The following is a 14,758-nucleotide window of genomic DNA, read 5'->3' as shown; positions in this document are numbered from 1 at the left end:
TTGTACCCAAGGAAATAGTCAGGTTGAAAGGAGATTCGACTGGCTTTTGCCGCAGGCTACCAGTGCAGAAACTGTGTAAGATTAGCTCCTCCTTAAAGCAAGGTTACCAGGTCCTTCTGTTGCAAAGTCACGGAGTCCTTGAGTTACCTGTGCCTTCAAACCCAACTGCCTGCCTTCCTGCTACCAGGCTTGGCTTTAACTTTGTGGATGATCTACCACTTCTTGGGTTTCAAGAAAAATTCTTCTAGGAGTTGAGGGGTCTCTTCTTCCCTTCCTGATGTGAGTTGAGCTCACTTCCCTGGCAGGATGACTTTTCTTTGTCCTTTACAGCCTTCCGAATCTTTCTTCTCCTAAGTGGCCAAAATATGTCCCCCACGCTGCCAAAGCACACAGGTGACTCAAGGTCAGAATCAGGAGCATAGGCCAGCCATTGTTCTGCACACAGGCTTCATCTAAATTAATCTAAAACCTTGCCTGAATGACCTGTAAACTGGCTCAAGTTATGGGCAGCGGCCTAACCACCGTGTTCCCCACCCCCCAAAATGATGGGGCTCCTACAGATTAAAATATCACGCTCTACCTACCAGTGAGTGTGTTACTTGTCCGTATCTGAAACAGCAGCACCCACATTGCTCAGATTATTTCCCCGTTTTGTTGTTGTTGATTTTTTTTTGTGGACACTGTGCCTCCTATTTTCACTTTCTGGGAAATTTGCCAGTGTTTCAAGGACTGGGTAAAGAACAAAATAAATATTTGTAGGTAGTTTAAAGGGAGAATGAGTAAGTTGGATGTAACCCTGTCCCTTCCAAAGAAAAGCATTGAATCCATTCAAATATTTTAAAGTCATTAACTGGAGAGATTCAAAAGGTTGATTTTACTAGTTTGCTTTTCAGATTTGTGATCAATGTGTGTGTGTGTGTGTGTGTGTGTGTGTGTTGGGGAGAGGAAGAAGAGTCGAGAAAGTGTAGGGAAAGGAGTACAGACTTTTATAAGTCCAGCTGAAGAGATTGAAGTTGATTGCGTGAAAAGTCAGCTGCCTCTTTGTGTCTGTTAATCAAGTTCTAAACAGTCGGTGTCGGAAAGTGTTTACTCAACAACCTTCAGCATATACCCTGTCTTTCTCACTGTCCTTTTAAAATGGGATTTCACTGAAATTTGGGACGTTCCGCAGTCGGCTGTTTATTTCTCTGGATATCAGCCTATTGGGAAGGCTGATTCTGTGTCTGAGATTAAAGAGACGGGAGAAGCGGCTTCCAGCAAAGGCTCCTGCCGGCGATCCTGGGAAATGTTTTCCTTCCTAGGCTGCGGAGTCGCCGCAGTTGGTGGCAGGGGCCACAGGCCGTGCGGGTCCCGGGCAGGAGAGCGCATCACCTGTTGGGGCCTACGGGAGCGCGCGGCGCGGGGCTGGCCTGGGCACAGCCCGCGTTCCTCGGGGGCCCGGCCCGCGGGCGGGCGGACAGACGGACGGACGCGGGGACGCGCGCGCGGGGGGACGCGGGAGGCCCGGCGCTGGAATGCAGTTTCCCCCGGCGAGAGAGACTTTGTACCGGAGTGGAGAGTAGTTTGGGGTGGGGTTTCGCACCGTTCCCTCCTCCCCACCCCCGGGCCCCCTTCCAGGCGCTTTCTGGGAGCTTTTTCAGAACTGCGCTCTGAAGTTTAAAGACCAGCGAAGGGCCTGGGCCGTAGGCAGGGACAATGGAAGAAAATGAAAGCCAGAAATGTGAGCCGTGCCTTCCTTACTCAGCAGACAGCAGACAGATGCAGGGTAAGTAACAGGCTCATTCAAAGATGGAGTTACGGTTCCGCGTGTCCCTCGCCGCTGGCGGCTGCATTTTAGAACTGCAGACCGGGCGCCTGGCACAGAAAAGGCGTATTTCTTGGGGTGGTGCGTTTCCCAAACTGAGTGGAGAGCTGTGAGCTGGACTTTATCTCTGGAAGGATTTGCTTAAGCAGCAAAAGAAGTGGCGGGGTGATGTCACGTTTGTAGCCCCGTAAGCCGTCAGTACGTGCTAGATCTCTAGGCAATGACAAACATATCGCTAAAAGCAGCTTTTCATCCTCACTGCTCCAGCCGTGGGAGAGAGGAGCTCTTTCTGGAAAGCTCTCTCTGGGACGGCAACACTTCCATTCATTGGTTGGGGGATTCCATGAGGCAAAGGCACGTTGGATGCAAGTTTTGTCGTATCTGAGAGTTAAATCGCAGAGTTTGGGCTGTTTTCTTTTCCAGATCGGAACAGCAGGGGAGCACTTGTCCAAGTGGGGGAGAGATGGAAAACTTGGTGAATTTTCTGTATGCTTTCATTCAAAAGTTGGGAGCTGTTAGATAATTTTCTCCGAGCAGTTTCCCTTTGTGTTTATAATAGACTTGTCTTTTCCATAGGGAATTTCCAGAAGCCTATGTTGTTCCAAAGAAATTTTGCAGTGGGGTTGGGTTGCAGTGGAGAAAGGACTCCTCTGCTGTGCAGTTTCTGACGTCTGTGATTCCAGAGCCTACCCTGCAGTATCATACAGGCAGCATGTTCAGACACCAAACAATCGAGAAGCCCCCAGCCCCCAGCCTACCCCAGGTTCATCCGGGGGCCAGTTAGTAACGGTGTTTGCCGGGCTACTGTGATGTGCGTGGGAGAAGCAACTGCACAGGGCGAAAGGTGTGTGTTTTTTAAAAAGGCAAAATGGAAGTAACGAATGACTCATCCGCACCGAAAATGCAAAACTAAGCCAGACAGAAGAAAATGCAATTAGAAGAGATAGACACACACACGCTCCCACCCACCCACCAGTGAAATGCAGGAAACCTTAAAACCAGTAAATCCTGGAGAATCCCAGTCGCATAGCCATCAACTAGCCGGCTGTGTTTGTGCTTCCAAAGCACCACGCTCTCCTCAGTGGGGCTCCCTCGCCTCCCTTTCTCTCCCCATTTTGATAGACATGATCCTACAGCAGGAATTCAACCTCTGGGCTTCTGTTGAAATAAAAATACTCAGAATCTAGAGGGGCAACAAGAGTGGGACCGATTTAAGAAACGACTTTCAAACAACCGTAGCAATTCGAAGATATTTCAGAGGCTGGAGACCGTCAGACTGAGTGTGATCACTTTCTTTCTTCACTCATTCAATGAATATTGAGCATCTGTTACTTGGGAGTTACTGTTTTAGCTGCTGGGGATCCAGCAATGACCAAAATAGACTAAAAACACTTGCCTTCATTGAATTTTTATTCTGAGAGCCAAGTTTGGGGGGAAGGGGAGTGGTGGAGCTAGACAATGAACAAATAAGGAAAAGAGATGGCATATTAGGTGGCAGGGTTACCAGATTTGGCAAAGAAAAATACAGAATGCTTAGTTAAATTTGAATTTCAGATAAACGGCAAATAATTTTTTAGTATAAGTATATCCCATGCAATATTCAGGACATACTTATGCTAAAAATTATTCGTTATTTATCTGAAATTCAAATTTAACGGGGCATCTTTTATTTTAGCTAGTAATTCTGTTAGGTGGAAATAAGGCCGTGGGGAAAAATAAGGCAGGGAAAGGGAGGATTGAGTGTGGGGAGGGGGCAGGGGGTGAACCCATAGTAAGGTCATTAGGGAGAACGTCACTGCTGTGATATTTGAACAAACATCCAAAAGAAGGAAGAGCATTTTCAAAGAACAGAGCGGGGAAAGGACGGGAAGAAAAGAGGTTAAGAGAGAATTCTAGGCCATATCAGGTAGGGCCTGTGAGAGGGTAGTAAGGACTTGGGCATCTGTTTCAAGGGAGGTGGGAGCTGCTGGCAGGTCTGAGTGGTCTCATAAAGGGTAGATCCTGGGTGCTGTACTGAGAATCACCCCAGTGGGAGTGGGGGAGGGCAGGGAGCCCAGTTGGGAGGCTTCCACAGTAAACCAGGCCCTCGCTTGGGCCAGCGGGTAGGGTAGTAGAGTATTGAGGATGAAACCAAATTTGCCAAGGTATTGGATATGGGGGTGTACGAGAGACAGAGGAGTCAGAGATGAGTTCAAAAATTTTGGTCTGCGCCTTTGGGGAGTTGCCATTTACCTAAATGGGAAAGTGTTTGAGAGGAGTAGCTGAGAGGGTGTTTAATGGCTTGGAAGTGGGTGGAGAGCAGAAAATCTTTTGGATATGGTAGGATCGAGAGGCTTATCAGGCATCCAAGTGGAGATGATGTTGATTGCGATTTGGATATTCATGGCTGGAATTGAGGAGAGGGGACCCGGGATTGTGAAAGATGGGCTAGGATTGGGTCCATGTGCAGAAGGAAAGGTCCCACAGATGCGCCCCAGGGCACACCAGCATTTAGAGGTCAGGGAGGCTGGAAGGGGTGGCTGGAGAGACTGTGAAAGGGAGCTAAGAATCCCAGTTAGATTTCTAAGATCCGGTTGAGTCCTGGGTGAAAATGGTGCTGTGAAGGAGTGTGGCCTCATCTCCAGTTCTTTGATGCGCGAGAGGCCCACGCAGGGAGGCCAGGCCTCTGACACCGGCATCACCCGAGATACCACACGCCCACTCCTATCCTTGCACGCTTGATCGTATTTGGCACTGTAATGCCGGTGGCAGTGTGGTGTTCGGGGGCAGAGAACACACCTTCTTTGTCTTCACATCCCCGGCACCTAACTGAGCACCAGGCAATGAGACAGCGATCAAGAAATTCGCGCTGAACAGAAGGCTAATTATACCACCCCAGGGCTTTGAGTTTATCAATCTACAATAGATAAGGATCCCTTGGGTGATCATGTAACTTGTTCAAACCGAGACAGTTTTGAGAGTGAAAGGGGAATGCTATAAATAATTTCGCTGGGACGACAGTTGTAACCCGGAACTGTTTGGCAAACTGGGCGCATGTGGTCACCTCGAGAACAGCTCTTATAACTGAGGCTCCCAGGGCTAAATCAGCTAGTAAGTAATAACCGTGTGAAAGGGCACTTGCACGTGCGCAGACGTGCTTAGTAATTAGCGCTTGAATTTGAGTCTAACCATATCACGCTTCTTTTGAAGGCCCTGGACTCCTCAGAGGGGTCCTGGGGGTTGCTGGGGATGCCTGTCCACCCACAGCAGCCCTGAGACGACTGCTCTTGCTCTGGCCCCAAAGGTCTTGAAACCCCTGTGCAAGTGAAGTGCAGTCAGCCACCTGCTTACCTCTGCCACCCCTGATTCTCCCGTGTGGAGATAATTACTGTGGTGGTAATCATTTCACAATATATAAGTGTATCGATTCAATACATTGTACACCTCAAACTCAGACAAGGTTTTATGTCAATTATATCTCAATGAAGCTGGAGAAAAGAATAGTATTGGCAGCCCCACAGAATGCAAGCTCGGGGAGTCCCAGACATTTTGGTCTCTGCTCCGGTCTCCTCTAAAATTGCCCCATCGGTTTCTGTCTCTTATCCTGCTTTACTCTTCAGAGCACTTATCACTATGTGACATTTATATACACATTGTCTGTTCGTTGTCTGTCTCCCTAATTATAATGTGGATCCTCTTTGAGGGAAGGGAATTAAGTCTATCTAGATCGCCATTTCACTACACTTCCTAACTCCTTTCAGTGTTTGGAGCAGTCACTCAATAAATATTTGCAAAAAAATGAATCAATCAATTAATCAGCAAACCAGCCTTTGAGACAAGAATGCTTTCCTGGGTAGGGGAGGGGCTGTTGCTATTTTGTCTAAAATCTCTTCCAGAAACCTCTTTTTTAAAATTTTGTCAGGTTTTTAGAGCAATGTACATAATGATCTGGTTTCAGCTGTAATTTCTGTGCCAATTTGTCTCTGGTGGTGATCTTTATGATATTAACAAGAGAGCTGGCAAACTGAGGAACCCTGTGGGCCCCCAACAGAATATGTGATACATAGGAGTCAGATAACCTGATTGCCGTAATGTCTGTGGCTTAGCATAATCAAGGTTAATTTTTTTGAACGCGTTGGAATGTGGACATTCTTGGCCGAGTGGAACTGCTGGGTGGTTTACCTCCAGACCACCCCGGGGCCTAGGTTCCTTCTGTCTAGTTATGACGCCATTCCCCAGGCTCTGGGAGGCTTCTGCTGGAACTTCTGCATTTAACCGGCCAAAGGGGAAAGAGAAAGGGCACGGAAGATTATTCAGGAGGTCAGGGGCCAGGACTACAGGTGGCCCACATCACTTCTGCCCACATTGCATTGCCCGGGATTAGAACAAGACCCCAGCTAGATGAAGGGGACTGGAAAATGCACTTTTCTTCCGTGTGCACAGGAGGATGTTATGGTTTGAATACACGGACAGACAAAATGTGGCTGCTGCCATGGTAGATCCAGGTAGATTGTACAGCGAGTCAAAGCTGCAACTCCCCGCGATGTTCCGATGCAAGAGAGCATCCCGGCACAATTGAAAAAGCGACACCTTAGAGACAGCTGACCAGCAGCCACTAGGAAGCAGTGGGGGACTCCTTCCCTAGGAGGCCAGTTGCTGCCTAATCTGACCCAGGAATACAATGTCAGGAAAGCCATCAGCCCTGTTCCTGGCTCTCAGGTAGCAGGCAGGCGTGGGATGCCTAAATGATGCCAGGTCCGGATCCCGTTCTGCAGGTCAGCCGACCCAGCCCAGGCAACCCGAGAGGGGGCCAAGAAGCCAGTCTCGGCAGCTCCCGCGGCCTCCCGCCTGCAGGATGATTTGCTGTGTGGGTGTGTACCTTTGGATGACCCATCTTCCGTAATCCTCTGCCTCCCTGGCATACCTGGTACATACCTGCCCCTCCCCATGTCCCCACTTTCTGCTTTTCCTTTCCAGAAGTCTCCATCCCAGCCGGGAGGCCCTTTGAAACTCAGAAGAGTCTCTCTCTGGCACTTCTGCTCTCTTGATCTCCACCCACTCCTGCTTGGGAAAGGTTGGAGGGGCCATTCTCCCCTGGAAGCTCCCAGCTGGAAACAAGCTGCCGGAGGGATGGCTCTGGGCTGGGGAGGGGTAGGGAGGGAAAACTGGAAGCCTTGTCTCCAGGCTCCAGCTTCATTATTTGTTTGACCCGGATTCCCAGAATAGCAAACGGCTCGACACACCCAGACTTAAATGTTAGCACCAAAGTGCCCTCCAGGCAAGGGTTAGCACTGTGTTTCTGTTTGCACGCCTGGGACAGCATGTCCATGTGGATGGTGAGGAATTGGTGGGACTTGAGATCTCTGACTCCGCGCTGTGGAATTGTGACTACACATCGTCTGCTGCTCCCCTTTGTTTGCTTCCTCCTCGGCTGAAAGATCCCATTCTCCCCAGATGACCGGAATGGGAGAGCAGTCTCCTCTCCCTCGGGCATGGGAGTCGGTGGCTTCCAAGAACTGAGTCTCATGGTGGGAGAGGCTCCAGTGACCGGGAGGCTTCGTGTGGGAACAGCGTTGGGTTGTTATGGGTGCCGTGAAAGTGGAGCAGGGGCCTGGTGGGGACCCGTGAGCAGATGGGGCCCAGAGCTGAGTGAGGGGCAGGCAGGTGAGGCCGGGGAGGGAGTGGGCGCCCAGGGCAGTTAGGTGTCTGCCAGGGGCAGTGCACTGGTGCCATTCGCTGCTGCCCTCCACCTCGCCTTAAACCTCCGTAAGCACCTGGAGACATTTCAGAAGAATCCACACGACAGAAAAAATGGAGAAGTAACCTAAGACTGACGTGACCTTCTTAGTGGGCAGTGTTAGGAAGGGTGGGGCTTGGAGGGTCGCAGAGTTGGGGGCTGCTCAAAAGTGGATGTTGACAGATGGACTCTGAACTCCAGCTCTGCCCCTCCCTGCTCCTTTCCCAATTTATCTCAAAGAACGTGCAAAACTCTTTTCAGTCTCCAAGGGATTGCTGTTCTGGCAGTTTCGACCCCTTCTGAGGATCCTGAGATGAAACAGAATGGTTCTTGTGAGTCTGTGTGGCAAAGCGAGGCCGAATGGAACTTTCTGCCCTTGTTGGTAGTTGAAGAACAGGAGTGTTTATCCTTATGGGTGTATGTGGATACTTGTGTGTTATGTCCAGGTGAAGAAATCACCTTTCCAGCGATTCCATCCTGCTAATTAATCTAGCTGTCCTGGATGACTTTTCAAATATATTATTTTCATGATGTCAAAAGTAATCAAGGGCATTTCCTGGCGGTCCAGTGGTTAGGACTCCGTGCTTCCAATGCAGGGGGCACAGGTTCAATCCCTGGTTGGGGAACTAAGACCCCACAAGCTGTGCGGTACGGTCAAAAAAAAAAAAAAAAAGAAAAAAGAAAAAAGAAGTAATCGTAAAAATCCATTTGGAAGTCAGCTGTGTTATATCACATATATAACAATTTTGGCTAATACAAAACTCACATGCACACACTCACTCAAAAAGATAAGGCTGAACCTCTTCAGATTGCCCACATATTTACCAACCTGAGATACGGCATTTTCTGCACCTGGCTTTATCCCGTAGATCCTATTACCTCTGGGTTGTTAGAGAAGAAACCACAAATAAGGTAGCCATCACGTGAGCCCATATAATGAGAAGGTAAACTAAGTGAATGGAATTATAGTTAATCTCCCAATATCTTTTGTTTTTTTTCCAACCCAAAGGTCTTTATTGGATGCTTACTAATGATTAGCATGGGCTGGGTGCTAAGGGAAATTCCAAAGAAACACATGCATGAAAGCTCATAATAAACAGTCGCGTTCTCTTCTCACAATTTTCTTATTGATCCTGCAGTATCAATAGCACAGGTAATGTTATCGCACTCTCCATTTTGTAGGTAGGAAATCAAGACAGACAGACACCAGACGGCTTGGCTAAAACCACATGTAGAGTTGGCAGTGGAGCAGGGCCTAGTACTCAGGGCTTCTGTGTAATTCCTACCGCCATCCCCTTCCCTGTTGAAAAAAATACTTCACTCAATAATTGCGTAACTTGAGGTGCTCCCATGTTCAAGGTGATTTTCAGTGGAAGACTCTTCTTCTCATCGTTTGAAGAAAAAGGGAACCATTTCCACCCATTCTTCCAGATTTCAATTCCATTATTTCAGGAGTGATTTGAGCCTCCCTGGTTTCATACTGAGTCCCAGAGCCTTTTTATTTATTTGTTTTTTTTCAATGTCTTTTAATCCAATAGTTCTGTCTTCTCCCCCTTCTAAACGTACTGCTGAAACTAATGAAAAGGAGAATGAACTAATTGGGCTATTTTTTTTTCCTTCCCTTTCTTCATCAGTATCTGATGGAGATGCTGTAATTAGCCACGTAATGAGAAGTGAAGGGTAAACGAGAAGAATTATTCCCAGAACACACATCTAGGGGTGAAAAACTGGAGCAGGACAAAGAGCCAGAGATTACAGTATTTTCTGTGCCTAAGCAAGGCTGTTGTACCTACAGTTCTAGACACGAGCATTTCTAGGTAAAGAAGAGGGAAACTGTATTGGTGTCATTGCCTCTGGAGGAGCTAGTTTACGTGTAAACTCTGGACACGTGTTGGTTTATATCACTGGTGTCAAGATTTAGTTCTCTGAGACTCTATCCTAAAACTCTTAAATATTGGGTGTATTTTCTGTACTTAATTTTTAAAGATAATTAGCAAATACACTCTTAAATTGGAAACTCATTTTTTAAAAATAATTTAGAGTATATTTATAGTAAAAAATTTTTTTAAATTAAAAAATGGGACTTCCTTGGCAGTCCAGTGGTTAAGACCCCGTGCTTCAAAGGCAGGGGGCGCGAGTTCAGTCCCTGGTCGGGGACCTGGGATCCCACATGCTGCGTGGTGTGGCACAGCCAAAAAATAATTAAAAAATTAACAAATAGAGAGTATTTAAAAGATTTAAATTTGCATATCTAATACCAGTTCAACCATGCTTATTTTATTAATGAAGACAGTGAGGCTGAGAGAGGTCCCATCGTTTGTCCTGAGTCTAGGATTAAAGGCAGGACTCCTGAGACCCAGCCCTGTGCTTTTCCAGGGAATTCAGTGGACGAGGATACCTTACTCTGCCTGCGTCTGTGTTACTGTATATGAGCTGCTCTCCATGAAGAGAACTTGCAAGCTTCTCAAGTACTTCAGAATGCTTATTACTCTCTCTCCCTATTCTGTTTTTTGTTCTGTTTTGTTTTGGTGTTTTTTTTTAAGAAGTAACTCCTGGGACTTCCCTGGTGGCGCAGTGGTTAAGAATCCGCCTGCCATTGTAGGGAACATGGGTTTGAGCCCTGGTCCAGGAAGATCCCACATGCCGCGGAGCAACTAGGCCCATGCGCCACAACTAGTGAGCCTGCGCTCTAGAGCCTGTGAGCCACAGCTACTGAGCCCATGTGCCACAACTACTGAAGCCCGCATGCCTAGAGCCTGTGCTCCGCAACAAGAGAAGCCACCGCAATGAAAAGCCTGCGCACTGCAGCGAAGAGTAGCCCCCACTCGCCGCAACTACAGAAAGACCACACGAAGCAATGAAGACCCAACACAGCCAAAAATAAATAAATAAATTCATTAAAAAAAAAAAAAGGAAGTAACTCCTCTTTCTCAGTTAACTGGAATATTCAAACCTGACACTCCATTTGCCATCCGTTGAGAATGAGTGGAGATTCGCTATGCATGGTCATTGCCGGCCTCAGTTGCTCAGTTCTAAGTAGGAATCACTTGTTCCTACCTGGCCAGCTCAGAGGCCAGGTGTCTGGATCAGGACCTTCAAAATGCACCATCTCTCTTCCCTTTTCATTGAATATTTCAGATAAAGTCTGTTTCAAGTAAAACGTGTCTAAGCCTTTACCTCCCCTCGATTATTACCTGTAACAATATTCTTCGGCTTGCTTGGTTTGTGATAACAGGGAGAAATTGAATTTTCAAGTGGTTCACGTGTCCATGATTATAACGGCTATTTTTGGTCTTGGAGATAAAACAGATGTTTCAGAAACCACCTTCAGATTATAAAAATATAAAAAATCCTGTTACCAGGGTGAAACTGTGTTTAAAAATAAAGAAATAATCAGAATCATAGAAGTTAACTTTTCTGTAATTACAGATGAAGGTGAAGTGTTAACCCAAATTGCCTGCAAACTAGTCCGACCAGGGGTTCTCGTTTTTGAATAACCTCAGGGAAAGAGTCAGAAATTGTAGAGTTTTTGCTGCAACATCTTGATTTCTAAAGTGCAGTTTTGCATATTTCTTTCGATTGTTGATTTGCTCCCCTTCTTGCCACACACACACACACACAAACACACACACACACGCACAAATGTGCTAAGTTGCATTCATGTTTTAACAGCTGCTCCAAATGCTCTTGGTGCTCTGTAGATGAGATTTCTAGTGTGAAATCATTAATTGTGAGCTGTATCTTTTTTGTTTTTCAGAACAAGGAAAGAGCAATTCGCAGGTAGCATCCTTAGAAGATGCAGAATGTCGCAGAACCAAGGAACGCCTTTCTAATGGAAACAGTCGCGTTTCAGCTTCCAAATCTTCCCGAAACATCCCAAGGAGACACACTCTAGGTGGACCTCGAAGTTCCAAAGAAATACTGGGAATGCAAACATCAGAGATGGATCGTAAGAGAGAAGCTTTCCTAGAACATCTAAAGCAGAAATACCCCCATCATGCCACAGCCATCATGGGCCACCAAGAGAGGCTGAGAGACCAGGTACAAATATATGGTGCCATTTCACTCTGCAGAGCTCATTCTTTTTTTTTTGTTTCTTCTTCTTCTTCCACTTTTATTGAGATATAATTAGTCTGTGGCACTGTACATTTAAAGTATACAGCATAATGATTTGACTTACATTCATCACGAAATGATTATCACAGAACATTGAGTGAACATCTATCATCTCATTTAGATACAAAATGAAAGAAATAGAAAAACAATTTTCTTCCTTGTGATGAGAACTCTTAGGGTTTACTCTCTAAACAGCTTTCATATATAACCTACAACAGTGTTATGACATTTATCATGTTTACTTTACATCCCGAGAACTTATTTATTTTATGACTGGAAGTGTGTACCTTTTGACCACCTTCATCCGATTCCCCCTCCCCGTGCAAAGCTCATTCTTTAATGAACATGAGGGAAAGTAAAGACCTTCAGTTTAAAGGGGAAACAAATAGTTGAGTGGATTGTGCCCACTGTTGCGTTGTCCCAGATCTCTTTGGGGGGTTATGGGAAGGAGGCAGATTGGTTTGACCTGACGGCTTAGCCCTCTTTATCAGCAACAGTCAGAGAACCGGAGGTGAGAGAAGAGAGATCCGGAGGATATGCAGTTCCCCTAAAAGAGCGTCCCAGCTTCAACCACAAATACATGTAAAGTGCAGGCAATGCACAGGTATCACTTCACTGAGTAAAGCACGGGACCAACTAATGTGTACCCCGGTAGCACTGAGTGCTAGGCACAGTGGATGAATGAATACATGCACACATACGTACATAGATTTTTCAGGCTAAAACAGAGCATGCAAAGGGGTAGACTTGTGATAAACCCCTTTTCCTTAAAAAGCTGACATTAGGGTTTTGTTTTCTGCTCTTTTCTCTCTTCTAATCGGAGATGTTTTCCTTTCGCGCGCTTGGCTTTCTGCTGTCATCAGCTATGTGTTTTCTCAGGTTATCTTGACAACCATACAGATACCACCCGACTGTGACTCGGGATGCTTTTGTTTCTTGGCTGTGTGTATAGTTGCTTGTTAGCAGACAGCGTGGGTTTGGGGTTACAGGAGATGGGGGGGCCACCCTCCTCTGTACCCCTCACAGATAGGCGTCTCCATCTGCGGATGGAGACCATGGTAATGGAAGCCGAGCACACTTAGCCATAGGACTGGTCGGGACAAGGGCAGGCTGTTATTGATTTCGACACTAATCGAAATTAGTAGAGAGACAGGTAGACAGACAAGCTCTGTGTTTTAAGTCTGCTCTCTCGCCAGTTAGTTACAAAAGCGATGTCTAACTCGGCTTTTGATCATCCGTGGAAATGGAGATTGGCACCAGCCTGAGTAATTTAAATCTATACTTTATCCTCAATCTCCTGTGCCCCTTTAAATGGAAGCTTCTCTTCTATGAAATCTTCATCAGAGTCCCTAAAAATGTGTAATATGCCTCATGAACTGTATGTTGAAAAGTTCACATTCCCAAGAGGCAGTAGGCCCAGAAGAAGAGAAACAAAAGATGAATCCGGGTTGATGTACTTGAGATGAGCAGATTAATTCTTCAGTAAATAAGAAAAGGATGGCCATCTTCATTTCAAGCATATATAGAAAATACCCCTATTTTCTTTTATTTCTATTTATTTATTTTTTAAATTTATCTCCCCATCCCAGTTTTATTGAGATATAGTTGACATATAACAAAAATACCTCTGTTTTCTATCAACAGTTGGACACTCTCCATTTAATTAATGGAGTTTGTGCCTCTCTCTGTGGCATAATATATGAGGCATCATGCTTTATCCAGTGCTCTTCAGATTGAGGAAACTCAGGACAGTTACGATTATACAATTTGCTAAAGAAAAGTTGGAATTTGAATCCAGTTAAGTCTAAATCCTTGTTTATTCCACTGTTCTATTAGTTGAAAATCATTGCGTATAGAGCAGATAGTATGGTCTGTGTATGAGGTGTAAGGGACGTGGTGTGTGTGTGTGTGTGTGTGTGTGTGAGTGAGAGAGAGAGAGAGAGACAAAGAGACAGAGAGAGAAAGAGGCTATAGGGACAGCGATCTGGGTGAAGGAGGCTAGAGAGTTGATTTGTGTTGAGTGAGGAAGGCAAATGTATATTTTTGAAGTTAAAATGTATTATTTTGCAGAGAAATATAGAAATTAGTCTGTCAAAAGTGGTAAATTTTCCATTTAAAAATTTTTTCAATTGCTGTAACTGTTATTATTTGTGATGTCATAATTGTTGCTACTACCATGATGATGATGGCTTTGGATAAAGTTATTATATGGGGAGCCTAAAAATAACCTGAAGGTTGTAAAGGGCGATGGTGTCAAAAGACAGTAATGAATGTGGCTGAGTGGCCTCAAGCTCCAATCTCCTGTCACTTGCATCTCCGCCATAATGTAGTCTGGCCACGGCTGGTCAGCTGCCCCTTCGTTGGGTAATTTGAGATGAATTCCAAGCTGACTATCCAAAAGGGGAAAGGTTGTGGTGCGTGGATCTGTGTGTACGTTTTTCCTTCTGCTGCTGTGTTGCAAAGGAACCTTAATCAGCACTGTAAACCTTAGAGATAAGCTTAGGTGACGACCTAGGAAATTCCTATAGGCAGCACTTCACCTTCTGTCTTTCTCATTCTTTTTCTCCTACCGCCCATTTCCTCTTTCCTGTCCTCTTCTCCAGAACACGCTTTGCTCCTCCCTGACCTTCTGACAATGGATTATTCCAGGCTTCCTTTACAGGAAGATCACGTGACCGCCGTAAGGAGGAATGCAAATATCACAAGTCTGATGCACTTTCCAGATAGGGAGTTTCTAAACACCACAGACTCTTCTGGTGGCTGTTTTCTTGGTTGCTTCCCAGAAAAGTGGCCTTAGTGAGAAGAGTGCCAGTGAGAGAAGTCAAGGATAACGTGACGAAAATGCTGTATCCAGTACTATACATGAAATATCTTGGTGCTGAGGGAATCCATGTTCTAATTCCTTGGTATCAAACATCAGGAGAATCAGAGCACGCCTTATGTTTTGAAATATGAATTCAAACACTTGGAAGATTCCTGGTTGAAAACTTATACTGGAGACTTTGAAAATAAGTCAGTCAAGAATTTTCTTCTGTCTAAATTATTGAAAAGCACAAAGGTTTCCTTTACTCTCTTCTACTATCTTTAAAAAATGCAGGTGATAGTATTGCCGGATAGAGCTT

The 14,758-nt window shown here is 45.7% G+C and overlaps 1 protein-coding gene across 13 annotated transcripts in view; it reads left to right on the top strand.

Moving 5' to 3' along the window:
• The first annotated feature begins 1,487 nt into the window (after positions 1 to 1,487).
• The window catches only part of KIAA1217 (KIAA1217 ortholog), a 324,087-nt gene continuing 310,816 nt past the window's right edge, over positions 1,488 to 14,758 (top strand). For 2 of the 13 annotated variants that reach the window (XM_022580504.3, XM_022580507.3), the window contains exons 1-2: positions 1,490 to 1,765; positions 11,278 to 11,561. In XM_022580504.3, the coding sequence (XP_022436212.2) occupies positions 1,696 to 1,765; positions 11,278 to 11,561 (354 nt within the window). In that variant the 5' untranslated portion in view covers positions 1,490 to 1,695. Of the gene's footprint in view, positions 1,766 to 11,277; positions 11,562 to 14,758 lie in introns of those variants that run through there. The other 11 variants (XM_022580506.3, XM_089906401.1, XM_089906402.1 and 8 more) reach the window with 7 other exon arrangements.

Source organism: Delphinapterus leucas, chromosome 2 (genome assembly GCF_059928025.1).
Source record: "Delphinapterus leucas isolate spDelLeu-1000000601 "Yukka" chromosome 2, BTC_Dleu_Yukka2, whole genome shotgun sequence".
NCBI lineage: Eukaryota > Metazoa > Chordata > Mammalia > Artiodactyla > Monodontidae > Delphinapterus > Delphinapterus leucas.
This window is presented reverse-complemented; position numbering and strand designations above follow the sequence as displayed.